Here is a 20,762-nt window from a genome sequence, read left to right on the forward strand (position 1 = left end):
CGGGCGTAAGCCACTGTGCCTGGCCTGAATTTACTGTTTTTAAGTGAGCAATTTGGTTGTATTTAGTAAATTCACAATGCTGTACAACCACCACCTGTATCTGGTTCCAAAACATTTTCATCACCCCAAAAAGGCACCCCACCCAATAGCAGTCACTCCCCATTGGTCCTTTCTCAGGGCCCCCAGCAATCGACCTTCTCTATATATAGATTTGCCTGTTCTGGACATTTCCTGTAAGTGAAATCATACAGTCCTTCTCCTTTTGTGTCTGGCTTCTTTCACTCAGCATCATGTTTTCAAGGTTCACCCACATCGCAACATACATCAGCACTTCCTTCCTTTTTATGGCCAAATAATATTCCATTGCATGGATATGTCACATTTTGTCTGTCCATTCATCTATTGATGGACATTTGGGTTGATTCCACCTTTGAGCTGTCATGAATAGTGCTGCTGTGAAGGTTCGTGTACAAGTTTTTGTTGGGAGTCCCTGTTTTCAATTCTTTCGAGTCTGTGATCCTGGTCTTTGATTCCCTCATTACACTGCCTGCCAAATATACAGCCAAATTGTATGCAACACTGTTGGAAGGACACTGGTGGGAGGGACTGTCCTGTTACTTCTCGGAGAAATAGCATCTTAGTTCAATGTGTGTCCCACAAGGTGGCGCCCACACTTAGGAAGCTTCTCCGGGCTGAAGGAAAAGCTCTCTGTGCCCTCTGTGCAGCCAGAAGTGGAGGCTCTACCCAGAAGCAGTGGCTTTACACCTAATACTCCTGTGATTAACGCATATCCAAATACCCAGAGAGATTAGATGGTTCATCACCTGAGAGCTTTGTTTTTACTTCAGACAGCTGCTTAAGGTTCTAATGTCACTAACAGTGCAAGGAGATTAATGTGTCTAGGATGTCAAAATCAACATGATAGACATTTCTTCATAGCTAATATTTCCTTACTTATCCATTGGTTAAAAGAGCCAATTCTCTCACAGTTACAGTGAGTACAGCAGTCAAGAAATATTATATTTCTCTACTTTTTCCAATTCACCCCTACCAAGGGTCTTTGCAGTATTCTTTTCTTGTATTTTGTGGTTTTTCCAGAGATGGGGTCTCACTCTGGGTTGCAGTGAAGAGGCACGATCACAGCTCACTGCAGCCTCGACCTCCTGGGCTCAAGTGATCCTCCTACCTCAGCCTCCAGAGTAGCTGGGACCACAGGCACACATCACCACACCCGGCTAATTTTTGTATTTTTTTTGTAGAGATGCGGTTTCACCATATTGGCCAGGCTGATCTTGAACTCATGGGCTAAAGCAAATCACCCACCTCAGCTTCCCAAAGTGCTGGGATTACAGGCATGAGCCACAGTGCCTGACCTAAAATATTCTTAAATGATGCACTCCATACACAGAAAATCTTCCTAGAAGTAATCTCATCCTATATAATGAGATGAGGGTTAAGCTTGTGATAAAGTTAGGCATAAGGAGGGTATCACCCTAAATCCTGAGTAGTTAAAGAGGAGTTTGCTGTAGTTTGGGGAGTATATTGAAAATACATAGTCAGCTGGGAACGGTGGCTCACGCTTGTAATCCCAGTACTCTGGGAGGCAGAGGTGGGTGAATTACCTGAGGTCAGGCCTTCAACACCAGCCTAGCCAACATGGCAAAATCCCGTCTCTACTAAAAATACAAAAATTAGCCAGGCATGGTGGTGCATACCTATAATCCCAGCTACTCAAGAGGCTGAGGCAGGAGAATTGCTCCAACCTAAGAGGCAGAGGTTGCAGTGAGCCAAGATCACGTCACTGCACTCCAGCCTGGGCGACAGACTGAGACTCGGTCTCAAAAAAAAAAAAAAAAAAATACATTGTCAAGACTGTCAAATCACAGAGTGTTGTTTTACATGATGGTAGAGACTGCCGATTGCCCTCTTGAACCCAGCTTCCATTTCTTCTTTTTCTTATTTTATTTATATTTTGAGACAGAGTTTCACTCTTGTTGCCCAGGCTGGAGTGCAATGGAGCAATCCTGACTCACTGCAGCCTCCGCCTCCCAGTTTCAAGCGATTCTCCTGCCTCAGCCTCCCAAGTAGCTGGGATTACAGGCATGCGCCACCGTGCCCGGCTAGTTTTTTTTTTTTTTTTGTATTTTCAGTAGAGATGGGGTTTCTCCCTGTTGGTCAGGCTGGTCTGGAACTCCCAACCTCAGGTGACCCGCCCACCTTGGCCTCCCAAAGTGCTGGAATTATAGGTGTGAGCCATTGTGTCTGTCCTCTGACAGGTATCTTGACTACAGGAAGATAGTGTTCTGGGTGGGAGACTCAAGAGGTCTGATTACTGAAGATACAGATCTCACTTAAACTGAGTAAACTGACATCTGGTTTCCAAATCAATCTATTATGAAATTGGCCAATGTCACTTTTATTTGGCCTGATCAAGTTTTTACTAAGAACTGAACTGGGCAAAGTGGCTCACGCCTGTAATCCCAACACCTTAGAAGGCTGAGGCGGGAGGATCAATTGAGTCCAGGAGTTTGAAAACAGCCTGGGCAACATAACAAAACCCCATCTCCACAAAAAATACAAACATTAGCCCAGGAAGCTGAGACAGGAGGATCTCTTGAGCCCAGGAGGTTGAGGCAGCAGTGAGCTATGATTGTGCCACTGCACTCCAGCATGGAAGACAGAGCAAGACCCTGTCTCCAAAAAAAAAAAAAAAAAAAAAAAAAAATTGAGAACACTGGACATTCAGTGTCTCTTTTCTGGCTTACCTCTCCCCATCTTGGGCATCATGTTTAGGTTTTGTCTCTAGAGCACATCTCAGAGCCTGCTACGGGTAAACAGGCCAGAAGTTAAGTGCATGAAACATTCAAGCACATTCTTATTGGTGTAATTAAAATAAAAAACTAAATGCATGAAACAGAAGCTGTTTACCCACAGCGGAGGAGGAACAGAAATCATACCCAGTGTGCCATATCATTACTGCCTGCCAGTGTTTCCTTAGGCTATTTTATTATTTTTGTTGAGATGGAGTCTCACTCTGACTCCCAGTCTCGAGTGCAGTGGCACGATCTCTACTCACTGCAACCTCCATCTCCTAGGTTCAAGCAGTTTTCCTGCCTCAGCCTCCCAAGTAGCTTATAAGTGCCAGCCACCATGCCTGGCTACTTTTTGTATTTTTAGCAGAGACAGGGTTTCACTATGTTGGCCAGGATGGTCTCAAACTCCTGACCTTGAGTGATCCACCTGCCTCAGCTTCCCAAAGTGCTGGGATTACAGGGGTGAGCCACCACGCCCCGCCTTCCTTTGGTTATTGAGATGGACAAAGAGTTACCTAGTAAGTTGAGAGCAGCTTGTTTTTAATGAATCTTAGCCCAGAATACAAAGCAGGGTATAGCAGTTGCCTTGATGCTGATATAATTGTAAACAATGGCTTTTTCTTCCCCTATAAACTCAAGTTACAGGAGGCGTTTCAGAGAGAGGATAAGACATTTGAATCTATTTTTTAAAAATGCACCCTGAAAGCTAGCAGTATTGTTGTCATTTAAAAGGTTTCTCATAGACTCTTACCCTCAGCCAACCCACCATGTTTATCAATTCAAATTCTAGAACTTTCTTGACCCAAGAGATTTTGTAGGAAGAATTTCTCTTTTCAGATATTCAGCACGCAAGGATCATTTTTCTTGGTTTTGTCGCTGATCTTGCTGAACTTTCCATCAATGGCTGAGGGAGAAAGCCCACATGGTTCTTATGAGTTCTTCTGAGGCACTTTGACTGTGATCTGTAAGGGGGACAAAGAACTGTTAGATCTTCCTGTTTCCCTGTGATCTGTAGGCATTCTCAGCTCGTTGCTGACTGAGTGTGAGCAGAAAGGGTTTTTCTTTTTTTCCCCCCAGGCTGGAGTGTAGGAATGCAATTACAGCTCACTACAGCCTTGACCTCCTGGCTCAAGCAATCCTCCCACCTCAGCCTCCCAAGTAGCTAGAACTACAGGCATGCATCATAACACGCAGCTAACTTTTTGTATTTTTATTAGAGGTGGGGTCTCACTATGTTGCCCAGGCTTGTCTTGAACTCCTGGGCTCAAGTGTTCCGCCTGTCTGGGCCTCCCAAAGTGCTGAGATTACAGGCGTGAGCCACCACACGTGGCCTGTAACTACGATTTTGATGAACAGTTATAGGCCAATGATGTCAGAATTTCTATTTCAAATCTGGGTCTTGCCCCTGGAGCTCCAAGCCCATCTCCCTAGATGTGTTCTCCACATCACCTCTTGGGTTTGGACAGGTACCTCAAACACAACCCTAAAGAGAACCACAGTACTTCCGTGTTCTCTATCATAGGACTGGGGTCACCACTCAACCCCTCCTTGGAAACCTGGGCGCCATCTTTGATTCCTAGTTTTGCTTTTCCTCTCCATATCCAGAGTCACCAATCCTACTCCTGGCTTCCCGTCACATATACCCTCTTTTCTCCACCTGCACTGCACCACTCCAATCCAGACCACCATCATCTTTTTCCTTGGAGCAGTCTCCTGACAGCTCCCTCATCCCCCCTCTTACCAGATGGTCCATTCTCCCTATGGCAAGCAGAGTGACGTTTCTTACATTTTTTTTTTTTTTTTTGAGATGGAGTCTCGCTCTGTTGCCCAAGCGGGAGTGCAGTGGCACGATCTCAGCTCACTGCAACCTCCGCCTCCCAGGTTCAAGCAATTCTCCTGTCTCAGCCTCCCGAGTAGGTGGGACTACAGGCACCTGCAACCAAGCTTGGCTAATTTTTCTATTTTTAGTAGAGACGGGGTTTCATCTTGTTGGTCAGGCTGGTCTCGAACTCTTGACCTCAGGCAATTCACCTGCCTCGGCGTCCCAAAGTGCTGGGATTACAGGCATGAGCCACGGCACCTGGTCGCTTTCTTAAAATTTTTTTTTTTTTTTTTTTTTTTGAGACGGAGTCTCACTGTGTCACCCAGGCTGGAGTGCAGTGGCGCGATCTTGGCTCACTGCAAGCTCCGCCTCCCGGGTTTACGCCATTCTCCTGCCTCAGCCTCCAAGTAGCTGGGACTACAGGCGCCCGCCACCACGCCCGGCTAGTTTTTTGTATTTTTAGTAGAGACGGGGTTTCACCATGTTAGCCAGGATGGTCTCGATCTCCTGACCTCATGATCCACCTGCCTCAGCCTCCCAAAGTGCTGGGATTACAGGCTTGAGCCACCGTGCCCGGCCTTTCTTAAATTTTTAAACAACTTTCTTGAGATATGATTTATGCACAATCAAGTGTAATTGCTTTTAGAATATTTTAAGTTGTGCAATCATCATCATACTTCAATTTTAGAACATCTGTATCATCTCCAAAAGCAATCTTGCACCCATGAACAGCCACTCCCCATTCCCCATGCCCTGGACAACCAGTAATAAGTTTCTGTCTCTATAGATTAAGCAGAGCAATCTTTTAAAAATACAAATTGAGCAGGCCAGGCACAGTGATTCACACCTGTAAATCCCAGAACTTTGGGAGGCCGAGGCAGGTAGATCACTTGAGGTCAGGAGTTCAAGATCAGCCTGGCCAACATGGTGAAACCCCATCTCTACAAATACAAAAAATCAGCCAGATGTGGTGGCAGGTGCCTGTAATCCCAGCTACTCAAGTGCTGAGGCATGAGAATCCCTTGAGCCCGGGAGGCAGAGGTTGCAGTGAGCCAAGATCATGCCACTGCACTCCAGCCTGGGCAACAGAGCGAGACTCTGTCTCAGAAAAAAAAAAAAAAAAATTGAGCCACGTAATTCTTCTACTAAAAATGCTCCCATAGCTGAGATCAAACTCCATTATCAAAGATATCAAACCCCACATCATGGCCAACAAGGGCCTATGTATTCTGGCCCTGCTCTCTCCCCACTAACCACTACATCTTCCACCACCAGCAACTTTCCTGCAGTTCCTGGAGGAGCCGTATTTCTCACCATCACAGCTTTTCCAGAAGTCATGCTCTTTGTCTAGAACGTTATTCTCTTCCTCCCTTCACCAAATCAACTTCCACTCATCCTTCAGGTATATCAGCTTAGATACCACCCTGTCATGTGGCCATCCTGGACGTCGCCTCCTTAACACTAGTCATGTGCCAAGATTTAAGAGTCTCCATCAACTGAAGTTGGACCTTTTATCCAATGCCATAACTCAAAGCCCAGCACAGGCTGTCCACTCACATGGCCATCTCCTGCTGCTGTGGGCTCTGCTCGGGCAGTAGATGAAGTGAACATGCTGGGAAGTGGGTAGGGCATACAGGAAACAAGACTGACTGTGAGCTGGTCTTTGTTATAGCTTTATGGTGGGGACACAGGGGCTCATTCTACTGTTTTGTTTGTTTGTTTGTTTTTTGAGACAGAGTCTTGCTCTGTTGCCCAGGCTGGAGTATAGTGGCGTGATCTCAGCTCACTGCAACCTCTGCCTCCCACGTTCAGACAACTCTTGTCTCAGCCTCCTAAGTAGCTGGGACCACAGAAGCCTGTCACCAGTCTGGCCAATTTTTGCATTTTTAGTAGAGACGGGGTTTCACCATGTTGACCAGGCTGGTCTTGAACTCCTGACCTCAAGTGATCTGCCCACCTCGGCATCCCAAAATGCTTGGGATTACAGGCATAAGCCACTGTGCCTGGTCTCATTCTACCTTTATACCTATTCTTTTCATAGATTGGAAAGTTTCCACATTAAACAAGCAAACACGTTTAGTTGATTCCAGTGAGCTATTCAGAAACACAGGGTGTGTCCTCAGCCTCTCCAGTCTCAGGCTTGGCACTGTAGCCCTGAATGAGTCCTGTTTGCCTTTTCTCACCTGCTCCAGAGCTGGCAGGCTTGCCTTGAGCCTCCTCTTTTCCAATCCTGGAAAGGCCAGCTCAACCCATTTACCTCTTCCTTAAACATCACTTGTGCTTATGTTTTCTGGTTAAACTATAATTAGCATTCATGGTAGGTAGAAACTCATTTTCACTTTAGTGTATTTCCCTGTTGTTTTTTTTTTTTAGACAGAGTCTTGCTCTGTCACCCAGGCTGGAGTGCAGTGGCATGATCTTGGCTCACTGCAAGCTCCACCCCCCAGGTTCACGCCATTCTCCCGCCTCAGCCTCCAGAGTAGCTGGGACTACAGGCTCCCACCACCACACCCGGCTAATTTTGTTTTTGTGTTTTTAATAGAGACGAGGTTTCACCATGTTAGCCAGGATGGTCTCAATCTCCTGACCTCGTGATCTGCCCGCCTCAGCCTCCCAAAGTACTGGGATTACAGGTGTGAGCCACTGCGCCCGGCCTGTTTGTGTTTTTTGAATCTCCCTCTGTCGCCAGGCTGGAGTGCAGTGGTGCAATCTTGGCTCACTGCAACCTCCGCCTCCCGGGTTCAAGCGATTCTCCTGCCTCAGCCTCCCAAGTAGCTGGGACTATAGGCGCGCACCGCCATGCCCAGCTAATTTTTGTATTTTTAGTAGAGACAGGGTTTCACCATGTTGGCCAGGATGGTCTCGATCTCTTGACATCGTGATCCACCCACCTCGGCCTTCCAAAGTGCTTGGATTATAGGTGTAAGCCACTGCGCCTGGCCATTTTGTTTTTAATAAGATGGTGTCTCGCTACATTGCCAAATTAGTCTCTTATGAAATTGGCAAACACGACTCTTTAATTTGGCCTGTCCAAGTTTTTCGACTTACAAAACTGAGAGCCAGGCTGGGTGTGGTAGCTCACGCCTATAATCCCAGCACTTTGGGACCAAGGCAGGAGAATCACTTGACCCCAGGAGATTGAGACCAGCCTGGGTAACATAGTGAGACCCCATCTCTACAAGAAATAAAAAAATTAGTCGGGAATGGTGATGTGCACCTGTAGTCCCAGCTACTTGGGAGACTGAGATGCGAGGATCACTTCAGCCCAGGAGGTGGAGGCTGCAGTGAGCTGTGATGGCACCAGTGCACTCCAGCCTGGTGATTTCAATCCTGGAAAGCCTTCTCAACCCATTTTCCAGGCTGGCTTCAAACTTGTGGCTCAAGCGATCCTCCCACCTCGGCCTCCCAAGTAGCTGGAACTAAAGGCATGCACCACCACACTCCACTTTTTCCTGTCTTTTTTTATATTTATAAGTAAATGTATCTGAGTATCTATGTACATATATTCCAAAAATTCGCTTATATTGAATATATGTTAGTTTGTATACTGTTTTTACTTTAAAGGCTAAGCATTTTCCATATCAAATATTCTACAAAAACATCTGTAACAGATACCTGTTACTCCTTGAACGGGGTGTTCCATAATTTATTGGGCATTAAGGTTACATCTGATTTTCCCTTCTTAGAGATAAAGCAGTGAAGAACATTTATGGAAGGAACGCTTTCTTTTATTTCTGATGAGTCCTTCAGGCTATATTCCAATCATTGAAGTTGCAAATCAAAAGAGATGGGTATGGTTATGGGCCTTGATATCTCATGCCTAATAGCTTATTTTTTTATTATTTTAAAATATTTTTATTACTGTGGGAATTGCTCCATTCCAACCTAATAGCTCTCTCTTTTTTTTTTTTGAGATGGGGTCTTGCTCTGTTACCCAGGCTGGAGTGCAATGGCACAATCTTGGCTTACTGCAACCTCCGCCTCCTGGGTTCAAATGATTCTCCTGCCTCAGCCTCCCGAGTAGCTGGGATTACAGGTACACACCACCACGTCTGGCTAATTTTTGTATTTTTAGTAGAGACGAGGTTTCACCATGTTGGTCAGGCTGGTCTTGAACTCCTGACCTCGTGATCCACCCACACTGGCCTCCCAAAGTGCTGGGATTACAGGTGTGAGCCACGGGCGCCTGGCCAGCTGATTCTTTTTTTTTTTTTTTTTTTTTTTTTTTTTGAGACGGAGTCTCGCTCTGTCACCCAGGCTGGAGTGCGGTGGCCGGATCTCAGCTCACTGCAAGCTCCGCCTCCCGGGTTCACGCCATTCTCCTGCCTCAGCCTCCCGAGTAGCTGGGACTATAGGCGCCCGCCACCTCGCCCGGCTAGTTTTTTGTATTTTTTAGTAGAGACGGGGTTTCACCGTGTTAGCCAGGATGGTCTCGATCTCCTGACCTCGTGATCCGCCCGTCTCGGCCTCCCAAAGTGCTGGGATTACAGGCGTGAGCCACCGCGCCCGGCCTAATTCTTACTATAAGCTTTTCCTCTTGGCTCCAGCCCCTGAGGTCTCTCCCTCTTCTCAGGCTCTATAGGCCTTGGCATATAACGAAGCCCAGCAAATGACCGCATAGGTCTGGCTGGGGCACGTCCCTCGGTATTTCTCATGGGACAGAGCAGAGGCTGGGTCTTTACCCTCTCTTGTCACTTCTCAGGCTTAAAATGGGAAATTAGTAGGAAACGCTGATGGCCTCAAGCATGAGGGAAAGGCCAAAAGGTGGCCTGCCCAGCAGACCCTAAACCCCTGGCAGGCCCTGAGATTCCAACAGACCCCAATCCTCCAGCAGGCTCCGAGCCACCAGCAGACCCTGAACCCCCAACAGGCCCTGAGCCCCCAGCAGGTCCCACACTCACAGTTTTCACTTCAGTGTATGCCTGCAGGCCGTACTCGCCCAGCTCCCGGCCACTGCCCGACATCTTGTAGCCACCAAAGGGTGACTGGGCTCCAAACACATCATAGCAGTTGACCCTGTAATTTGAAAGGAGATTGCAGAAGTCACTCTTGGGGGTTATGGGTTACACTCCCAGGATCCGCTGTATTGCCCCAAAGTCTGTATTTTATTTTTAACTTAAAAAAAAATTTTTTTTTTGAAATGTAATCTTTCTCTGTTACCCAGGCTGGAGTTGCCATGGCATGATCTCGGCTCGTTGCAACCTCCACATCTGGGAGGTATATATAAATATTTATATATTTTAAAAATATATTTTTTTATATTTATTATGCCCAGCCCGGGCAACGTGGCAAGATCTCATCTCTACAAAAAAAATTGTTTTTAATTGGCCAGGTGTGGTGGTACAGACCTGTGGTCCCAGCCACTCAGGAGGCAGAGGTGGGAGGATTGCTTGAGCCCAGGAGTTCAAGGCTGCAGTGAGCTATAATCGCACCCCACAGCACTTCAGCCTGGGTGGAGTATTTTTTTCTGTCTCAAAAAATAAAACTAAAAATAAATAAAATAGTAAATATATAGCCATCCTAGTGGGGCTAAGTGTGAAGCGGGGGCTAAGTTTTTAGGATCAGTGTCACAATCACGGGTCCCTCTGCTCTGGTCTCCTGCCCTGAGGCAGCTGGGGAGGAGGCCCACCACCCAGCTGCCTGTCAAGGACAGGTGCAGGGCGTTTGCACCACAGAGAAGCTTGATCCCTCGGAGGTGAGGTAGCAGGACCTCTCAAATCAACATCACACCCTGACCCAGGAGAAACTGAGCCCAGCTCCCCAAATTCCAGGATGCTGACCACTGGATTCCAGAAGGCCCTGGCTTTGAGGAATCTCTGTTGGGTTGTGAGGGGCTGCTGGAAGGCTCTTACCACACGGTGCCCGCCTGGAGGGCCTGGGACAGGTAATTGGCCTTGTCCAAATCCTTTGTGAAGACAGCTGCGGCCAGCCCGTACGTGGAATTGTTGGCTCTCCCAACAACTTCCTCTATGGTCTTGAACTTCAGGATCTGCATCACTGGCCCGAAGATCTGGAGGGACAGAGCAGAGTAGGGAGTTTCAGCAACACAGAGGCACCTGCCATCGAGCTCTCGCAGAGCAGAACAGATGATTCCAGATTGGGGGATGAGCCCCCAGCCACGCTCTAACAGTTCCAGGGGAAGACAACAGTCATCAAGCTCAGCAGAACACACAGGGAATGGAGCTAACAGGGGCCAACTTCCTCCTGTGGTCCCCGGGCTTTACATACAGTTTCCCATTTCTAAACAATTCTGCCAGGTATGTTATTCACATGTGACATGTAGATTTAGTGTGAAAGAATTTAAGTCAGCTGGGCACTGTGGCTCATGCCTGTAATCCCAGCACTTTGGGAGGCCAAGGTGGGAGAACTGCTTGAGTCTAGGAGTTTGAGTCCAGCCTGTCAAACACAGTGAGACCTTGTATTTACTAAAAAAAAAAAAAAAAAAGAAATTCTGACTGGGTACGATGGCTCACACCTGTAATCCCAGCATTTTGGGAGGTTGAGGCAGGTGAATCACCTGAGGTCAGGAGTTCAAGACCAGCCTGGCCAACATGGTGAAACCCTGTCTCTACTAAAAATAAGAAAAATTAGCTGGGTGTGGTGGTGCGTGCCTGTAATCCCAGCTATTAGTAGGGGCTGAGGCAGGAGAATCGCTTGAACCCGGGAGGCAGAGGTTGCAGTGAGCCGAGATTGTGCCACGGCACTCCAGCCTGGCGACAGAGTGAGACTCTATCTCAAAAAAAGAAAAGAAAAAATAAGCCGGGTGTGATGGCTCACACCTGTAATCCCAGCACTTTGGGAGGCCAAGGCAGGCAGATCATGAAGTCAGGAGTTTGAGACCAGCCTGATCAACATGGTGAAACCCCGTCTCTACTAAAAATACAAAAATTAGCCAGGCGTGGCTAAAATTGGAGATAGAGTCCTGCTCTGTCACCCAGGCTGGAGAGCAGTGGCATGATCTCAGCTCACTGCAACCTCAGCCTCCCGGGTTCAAGTGATTCTCCTGCCTCAGCCTCCAGAGTAGCTGGGATCACAGGCAAGTGCCACCACACTGGGCTAATTTTTTCTTACTTTTAATAGAGACAGGGTTTCGCCATGTTGGCCAGGCTGGTCTCGAACTTTTGACCTCATGTGATCCACCCGCCTCGGCTTCCCAAAGTGTTGGGATTACAAGCATGGGCCACTGCACCCAGCCTCTACGAAAAATTTTTTTAAAAATTAGCCAGGGATGGTGGTGAGCACCTGTAGTCCCAGCTACTCAGGAGGCTGAGGTGGGAGGATCACTTGAGCCCAGGAGTTCAAGGCTGTAAGGAGCCATGATTATGCCACTGCACTCCAGCCTGGGCAACAGAGCAAGACTCTGACTGAAAAAAAAGAAAAACAAAAGGTCATGGGAAGGAGCAGGCAATGTCATTCCTAGACTCTTGGCTCTGAGGGCCACGACACGAAGGCCTGCAGGCCATGCTAAGGAATGCAGACGATCTCCCAGACAGAGGGTACAAGCTGAAGAGGAGCGACAAGATCAGATACATACTATGAATAACTTGTTATGGGCACTGGTTCTGGGCATTAACTCCAGATCTGGCCCCAAGCCAGCAGATGGGTGACAGTGGCAGGATGCCAGGCTGAACTGTTTACCTCATCTCCCACCAAAAACGTTCCCAGAACACCGGCCCCAGGTGCTCACCTCCTCCTTGGCGATGGTCATGCCATCCTGCACATCTCCAAACACGGTGGGCTGGATGAAGTAACCACGGTCAGCAGCAATGCCCCCACCACACAGCAGCTTCGCCCCCTCTTGTTTCCCAGTGTTGATGTAGCCGAGGATCTTCTTAAACTGAGTTTCATCCACCTGTGGGAGAAGGAACCCAGAGTTATGGAGGCATCAGATTCAGACCTCTCCTAGGCTTCAGGCTTAGAATTATGCAGGCAACAAGACAACTGGGAAACGGACCAAGGTCATGAGTAAGCAAGATCAGAAGAGGAAACACACAGGGCCAATAGCAGAAAACACCAAAAAGGCCCAACTTCCTCAGCGTATCAGAGAAAAGGACATCAAATCAATTTTTACTTTTCAACTGTAGGATTACCAAAAAGTTTAGGAAGAAAATACACTGATAGCAAGAGACTGTTACATACACTGTTAGAAGGATGACAGGCTGGTACAGCCTTTAGAGCAAGTGGTTTATTAATATTGCTCAAAAATTATATGCTCAGACCCTTTGGCCCAGCTATTTAACTTCTAGGAATTTATTCTACATATGCACAAAGAGAAATGAACAAGGATATTCACTAGGGAGTATCTTTTTTTTTTGTATTTTTGTTTTTGAAATGGGGTCTCACTCTGTCACCCAGGCTAGAGTGCAGTGGTGTGATCTCTGTTCACTGCAACCTATGCCTCCCACGCTCAAACGATCCTCCCACCTCAGCCTCCCGAGTTAGCTGGGACTATAGGCATGCACCACTATGCTGGGCTAATTTTTGTATTTTTAGTAGAGACAGGGTTTCCCTTGTTGCCCAGGCTGGGAAGCATTTTGTAAAGGCAAAAGATAGAAGCAATTCTAAGTATAAATCAGTAGAGGGGTTGGTTAAAATTATTACGGTGCATCCGATATATTCTATTGTCACTAATAGATCTGAGAACTAACTGACACAGAAAGATGGCCCAAGATATTCCGTAAAAAGAAGGAAAGCTTGGGCCAGGTGCAGTGGCTCATGCCTGTAATCCTAGCACTTTGGGAGGCCAAGGCAGGTGGATCATGAGGTCAGGAGTTCGAGACTGGCCTGGCCAACACAGTGAAACCTCATCTCTACTAAAAATACAAAAATTAGCTGGGCATGGTGGCACGTGCCTGTAGTCCCAGCTACTCGGGAGGCTAAGGCAGAAGAATCGCTTGAACCGGGGAGGTGGAGGTTGCAGTGAGCTGAGATCGCACTATTGCCCTCCAGCTTGGGCAACAGAGTGAGACCTCGTCTCAAGAAAAAAAAAAAAAAAGAAGGAAAGCTTGTAGAATATGCACTATATACTTCTTTATAGGGTAGGGGGAAGGGCGACAGGGTCTCACTCCATTGCCCAGTCTGAAGAGCACTGGCAAAATCACGGCTCACTGCAACTTCAACCTCCCTGGGTTCAGGTGATCTTCTCACCTCAGTCTGCCTAGTAGCTGGGACTACAGGTGTGCACCACCACACCTGGGTAATATTTATATTTTTAGTAGAGATGGGGTTTTGTTATGTGGCCCAGGCTAGTCTCGAACTCTTGGGCTCAAGTAATTGGCTCACCTTGGCCTCCCTCCCAAGTGTTAGGATTACAGGGGTAAGCCACTACACCCAGCCTATTTTTAAAAAAATAAACATACAACAACATAACTGTGTGTTCATGTGTGGTTACCAATGGAGAATAAAAGAAATGCAACAGAGTCTTATTTTTTACATTAAACACCTTTTTTTTAAAAGAGTCAGGGTCTCACTCTGCCATTGAGGCAGCAGTGCAGTGGTGTGATCACTGCTCACTGCAGCCTTGACCTCCTGGGCTCCCACCTCAGCCTCCCAAGGAGCTGAGAGTATAGGCACGCATCACTACATCTGGCTAATTTTTTTTGCTTTTTTAAAAAAGAACAACACTTACTTATTTTTTGAGACAGAGTCTCACTCTGTCGCCCAGACTGGAGCGCAGTGGCGCGATTTTGGCTCACCACAACCTCCGCCTCCCAGGTTCAAGTGATTGTCCTGCCTCAGCCTCCCGAGTAGCTGGGATTATAGGCGCCCGCCACCATGCCCGAATAATTTTTGTATTTTTAGTAAAGATGAGTTTTCACCATGTTGGCCAGGCTGGTCATGATTTTTTTTTTTTTTTTTTTTTTTTTTAAGTAGAGATGAGGTCTTGCTGTAGTGCCCAGGTTGATCTTGAAATCCTGGGCTCAAGAGATTCTCCTGCCTCAGCCTCCCAGTGTTGGGATTACAGATGTGAGCTGCCACACATAGCCTACACACTTTCTCATTAAATTTATTAATGCAAGTTTATATTACCTTAATAATTAGCCACAAAGAGAAATGAGACAAAAAGAAACGTTAGAATGGGAGCAGTGGCTCATGCCTGTAATCTCAGCACTTTGGGAGGCTGAGGCGGGCGGATCACGAGGTCAGGAGTTTGAGACCAGCCTGGCCAACATGGTGAAACCCCGCCTCTACTAAAGATACAAAAAGATTAGCCACGGATGGTGGTGGGCACCTGTAATCTCAGCTACTTGGGAGGTTGAGGCAGGAGAATCACTTGAACCTGGGAGGCAGAGGTTGCAGTGAGCCAAGATCGCGCCACTGCACTCCAGCCTGGAGACAGAGCGAGACTCTGTCTCAAAAAAAAAAAAAAAAAGAAAAGAAAAGAAAAGAAATGTTAGGACAGGTGCAGTGGCTCACACCTGCAATTTTAGCACTTTGGGAGGCTGAGGTAGGTGGATCACCTGAGGTCAGGAGTTCAAGACCAGCCTGACCATCTTGATGAAACCCCGTCTCTACTAAAAATACAGAAATCAGCAGGGCGTGATGGCATGCACCTGTAGTCCCACCTGCACAGGAGGCTAAGACAGGAGAATTGCTTGAACACACGAGGCGGAGGTTGTAGTGAGCCGAGATGGTGCCACTGCACTCCAGCCTGGGTGACAGAGTGAGACTGTCTCAAAAGAAAGAAAGAAATGTTAGTGTTCCTAGCTGCACTATTCATAGTAACCAAAAGGTGGAAACAACCAAGTGTCTGTCAGCAGATGAATGGAAAAATCAAAATGTGGTCTATCCACACAACGGAATATAACTTGGCCTTTTATGTTCTGTTACATTCTTGTTACAACATGGATGAACCTTGAAAATATGCTACATGGAAGAAGCCAGACACAAAGAACCATGTAGTGTAGGATTCCATGTGTATAAAACGTCCACAATAGATTAATCTATAGGCAGAACATAGATTGGTGGTTACCTGGGCCTGGTGGGGGGAGGAATGGGGAGTGACTGCTAATGGGTACAAGATATTTTGGGGAAGTGACGACAATATTGTAGAATTAGTGGTGATAGTTGCATAATGTTGTAAATATACTAAAAATCACTGAATCGTACACTAAAATGGTACATTTCACACTACATGAATTATATCTCAATAAAGCTATGAAAGATAGAGATGTTAGAGGCCAGGCACGGTGGCTCACACCTGCAATCCCAGGACTTTGGGAGGCTGAGGTGGGAGGATCGCTTGAGCCCAGCAATTCAAGATCAGCCTCGGTAACATAGCAAGACCTCGTCTCTACAAAAAATATGAATATCAGCCAGGTGTCGTGACGTGTGCCTGTAGTCCCAGCTACTTGGGAGGCTGAAGCAGGACGATCACTTGAGGCCAGGAGGTTGAGGCTGCGGTGAGCCATGATCACACCACTGCATGCCAGCCTGGGCAACAGAACAAGACCCTGTCTCGGCCGGGCGCGGTGGCTCAAGCCTGTAATCCCAGCACTTTGGGAGGCCGAGACGGGCGGATCACGAGGTCAGGAGATCGAGACCATCCTGGCTAACACAATGAAACCCCGTCTCCACTAAAAATACAAAAAAATTAGCCGGGCGTGGTGGCGGCGCCTGTAGTCCCAGCTACTCGGGAGGCTGAGGCAGGAGAATGGCGGGAACCCGGGAGGCGGGGCTTGCAGTGAGCCGAGATCGCGCCACTGCACTCCAGCCTGGGCGACAGAGCGAGACTCCGCCTCAAAAAAAAAAAAAAAAAAAAAAAAAAAGACCCTGTCTCTAAAAAAAAAAATCACAGAGGGGAATGTTGGGCACATAACCCTGTCCCATGGCAAGGCCAGTCCATCCTCAGACATGGCTGTGGCTCCCCAATGAGGAACCAGAAATGCAAATTGCTAAAAGAAAAAAGCCAGTCTGAGAAGGCTGCCTACTGTATGATTCGTGTAAGACAATCTGGAAAAGGCAAAACTAGAGAGACAATAAAAGGATCGGCCAGGCACAATGGCTCATGCCTGTAATCCCAGCACTTTGGGAGGCCGAGGTGGGTGGATCACGAGGTCAGGAGATTGAGACCATCCTGGCCAACACAGTGAAACCCCGTCTCTACTAAAAATACAAAAATTACCTGGGCAAGGTGGCATGCACCTGTAAGTCCCAGCTACTCAGGAGGCTGGGGCAGGAGAATCACTTGAACCCAGGAGGTAGAGGTTGCAGTGAGCTGAGATCTCGCCACTGCACTCCAGCCTGGTGACAGAGCGAGACTCTGTTTCAAAAATAAAATAAAATAAAATAAAATAAAATTTAAAAAAATCAGTGGTTGCCTGCCAGGGCTCAGGGGAGGAAGAGAGGGAATAGGTGGAGGACAGTGGGTTTCAGGGCACAAATCTATTTGTATGATACTAGCATGATGGTATTATACATATTATGATACATTTGTCTAGGCCCATAGTAAGTACAACACAAAAAAATGACCCCAAGGCTGGGAGCCTGAGGGCAGATTGCCTGAGGTCAGGAGTTCGAGACCAGCCTGGGCAATGGTGAAACCCTGTCTCTACTAAAATACAAAAAATTAGCCAGGCGTGGTGGTGCGCACCTGTAGTCCCAGCTACTCAGGAGGCTGAGGCACAAGAATTGCTTGAACCCAGGAGGCATGAGCCAAGATCGCGCCACTGCACTGTAGCCTAGGCGACAGAACAAGACTCGGTCTCCGAAAAAAAAGAAAAAAAAGTGACCCCGAATGTACTCTACAGACTTAAGTTAATAATAAAGTACCAGTATTGGCTCATTGGTACTAACAGATGAACCACGCTCGTGCAGGACGTGAATAAAGGGGAAACTGGGGGACCAGAGAGGTGCAAAGGAACATGTGGGCACCCTCGTATGTTCAGTTCAATTTTGCTGTAAACCTACAACTGCTCAAAAGTAAAATCCAGGCCAGGCGTGGTGGTTCTTGAGCCTGCTTGAGCTCAGGAGTTCAAGGCTGAGGTGAGGTATGATTGCACCACTACACTCTAGCCTGGGCAACAAAGAGAGACCTTGTCTCTAAAATATAAATAGGTAAATAAATAAATAAATAAAATCAAACAGCTCAAAACATGAAGTGAAATAAGGTCCCTACACTAGTCATATCATGACTCTCAGACACCAAGGTTTGCAGGGCTGTGTATCTTCTGGTGGATACATTTCTACTGATGACCAAGGTCTTGGAAACACACACTCCCTTTTGCAGACACTCCTGGTATTTGTTACATATATGCAATTTACAAAGTGCTTCCCAGGATTAATTTCCACATCATAGCCACCCCATGAATGAGGCAGGGCAGGGCTTGGGATGGGGAAATGAAGGCTGAGGGAGGGAACACAGCTTCCCAAGGGCACACAGCTGCTGTGTGGCAGAGCTGAGACCTGAACCCAGTCCCAACCAATCTGAACCTGATGCCCTCTCTGCTTCTCATGCTGGCTCTGGACACCCAGACCCTGCTGCACTGCCTGGCTCACCTGCGGCCCCTGCTCGGTCTTGCTGTCAAAGGGGTTCCCGACCACCCGAGACTTGGCCCGGGCAACGCTCCGCTCCACAAACTCGTCATAGATGTCCTCCTGCACGAAGGTCCGGGAGCCAGCACAGCAGCATTGGCCCTGGTTGAAGAACAGGGCGAAGTGGGCCTGCTCCACGGCCCAGTCCACTGCAGGAAGTGGTCAGGGGACAGAAAGGTGACGGTGAGAAGAGGAGGAGGACCCTGGCCCCTGTGGCCGCCTGCCCAACGAAGCCTGTTCCCACCACTGTCAGGAATGATGCCTGCTGAGTGCCAGAGACAGACAGAGGGAGAAGAGGGGCGATCTGGGAGCCCACTGCCCACCAGGACAAAGGGCGTGATGGCGGCGAGTGGATGAGTCAGATAGCAGGGGCGTGGCCTAGCCTGATGCTGCAGGGAGCAGCCAGGGAGAGGCTGGGGACAGGCCAAGGCCAGGCCACGCGGGCCTTGCGCTGGCGTCTTATCCCGAGGCCGCTGGCATCTTATCCTGAGGCCCGAGGGACAGCAACCAACACCACTGGGCAGTGGGGGCGACAGGATCAGCTGGACCCACAACACAGGCGGCCAGGGCTGCCTTTAAGGCCAGGCCTCCTCCAGCTGGAAACTCACTGTCGGCATCTGACATGATGATGTTGGGGCTCTTTCCCCCCAGCTCCAAGGTCACTCTCTTGAGATTGCTGCTCCCGGCAGCAACCTGGATGAGGCGGCCAATCTGTGGGGACAGAGAGACAGGAACGAGCTCTCAGTGCAGAGAGAAAGAGCCCAGTACTCTGTAGACACAGAACAGAGGTCCCCATGGCTTGAGCGAGCAACTGGACCAAGAGAGACCTAGAGAATTTCACCAAATAGACATTCACTTTTTTTTTTCTTTTGGACAGGGTCTCGCTCTGTCACCCAGGCTGGAGTGCAGTGGCGTGATCTCAGCTCACTGCAGCCTCGACCAACCCTCCTGCCTTGGCCTTCCAAGTAGCTGGAGCCACACGCACACACCACCACACGAGGCTAATTTTTAACCACAATGGCAGTCCTGGTCAAGGAGTCTGACCTAGCCAAGGTGCTTTGATTTGGGGCAAGCAGTCAGCTCTGCGCTATGTGGAGCCTGGCCAGGCCTGGCCTCCTTAGTCCACATGGGACACCAGCCCCTCCCAAGGGCAGCTAGTGTGGCAACCAGACCACAGAGGGCTCAACCCTGCCCACCCCTCCTGGTACCTACAGGGTCCTCGCCTGAGCTCTGCACAGGCAAGTCCTGGAGGAAGAGGCCTCCACTTGACACCCAGGAGCTCACCTTGAGCATGTTGTCCACTGAGGACAGGGGGAGCTTGGGCCAAGGAGGTTGCAAGCTTGAGGTCAGGGTCACCTTACCTCGGTGGAGCCTGTGAATGCCACTTTGTCCACATCCTCATGGGAGGCGATGGCAGCCCCGGCTGTGGGGCCAAATCCAGGAACAATGTTGACCACACCAGGGGGAAAGCCGGCCTGTGAGCAAACAGCCAGGGGACATTGGGAGTCACCCTCCTGTTCCAAAAGGCTCGGCCAGGGGAAGACACATCCTTTCTCAGAGAGGGTGGGACAGTCTGCCAAGGGACACACATGGGCAGAAGCTAGTTTTATGGGGCACTACATGGGAATTCTAAATGGGATGGAGAAGGAGCCTGTTCGCTGGGGTTCCCTGTGTCTTTGCCCCTCCCCTGACAGCATTCACTTAGAACAATAGTGGGTTTTTGCTTGTTTTTTGAGACAGAGTCTCTCTCTGGCACCCAGGCTGGAGTGCAGTGGTGTGATCACAGCTCACTGCAGCCTCAAACTCCTGGGCTCAAGTGATCCTCCTGCCTTAACCTCCCAAGTAGTTGGGACTACAGGTGCATGCTACCACACCCAGCTGATTTTTAATTTTTTGTAGAGACTGGGTCTTGCTATGTTGCCCAGGCTGGTCTCAAACTCCTGGGCTCAAGCAATCCTCTGCCTTGGCCTCCCAAAGTGCTGGGATTACAAGTGTGAGCCACCAAGCCTGGCCTGGAGCAATATTTTTAATTCTTCAAAGGGGATCTTGCAGTGAAGTCCAATGTGGAAAAGAGGTAAGAGGGAGCCACTCTGGTTCACATGATGATGAGGGCTCCAAAAACACACCTCCCTGTTTAGGGACCCCTGAGACCCTCCTGAGAACTCTTTAGAACAAGCCTCAACAAGGGCATTTAGAGGTTAAGACCGGGACAAGCCACGTACCTCCTTGATCAGGTTGGCCACATAGAGGGCAGTGAGGGGCGTCTGCTCAGCTACTTTCATCACAACCACGTTTCCAGTCGCCAAGGCTGGGCCCAGCTTCCATGCTTGCATCAGGAGCGGGAAATTCCACTGCAACAAACAGCAGCAGCCCTCGAAATCCAAGCTTCCTCAGAGAACTACACTGGGTAGCGGAAGGTGGCACCCCCAGAGGACAGAAGCAGCGCTGAGTTCTCTGCACCCTGTGTATCCTCCCCTAACTCCGTCCATCGTGGTTTTAAGATGGATGGACAAGGCAGGTGGCATGAGGATGACAGAGACTCATACTTATTTGTGCTTTTACATCCATGACACCATGCTAAGCCCTAATTACCT

At 48.5% G+C, this 20,762-nt stretch overlaps 1 protein-coding gene across 1 annotated transcript in view; it reads right to left on the minus strand.

Annotated features, from left to right (window-relative positions):
* Nucleotides 1–3,332: 3,332 nt before the first annotated feature.
* LOC112422914 (aldehyde dehydrogenase 2 family member) overlaps nt 3,333–20,762 on the minus strand; it is a 38,770-nt gene continuing 21,340 nt past the window's right edge. Inside the window, exons 6-13 of the mRNA XM_071071051.1 lie at nt 20,391–20,519; nt 19,530–19,643; nt 18,777–18,879; nt 18,133–18,317; nt 12,323–12,487; nt 10,488–10,645; nt 9,537–9,651; nt 3,333–3,775 (exon numbers count right to left, since the gene is read on the minus strand). Coding sequence (XP_070927152.1) covers nt 3,743–3,775; nt 9,537–9,651; nt 10,488–10,645; nt 12,323–12,487; nt 18,133–18,317; nt 18,777–18,879; nt 19,530–19,643; nt 20,391–20,519 — 1,002 coding nt within the window. The 3' untranslated portion in view covers nt 3,333–3,742. The remainder of the gene's footprint in view (nt 3,776–9,536; nt 9,652–10,487; nt 10,646–12,322; nt 12,488–18,132; nt 18,318–18,776; nt 18,880–19,529; nt 19,644–20,390; nt 20,520–20,762) is intronic.

This window comes from Macaca nemestrina, chromosome 10 (genome assembly GCF_043159975.1).
Source record: "Macaca nemestrina isolate mMacNem1 chromosome 10, mMacNem.hap1, whole genome shotgun sequence".
NCBI classification, from domain to species: Eukaryota; Metazoa; Chordata; class Mammalia; order Primates; family Cercopithecidae; genus Macaca; species Macaca nemestrina.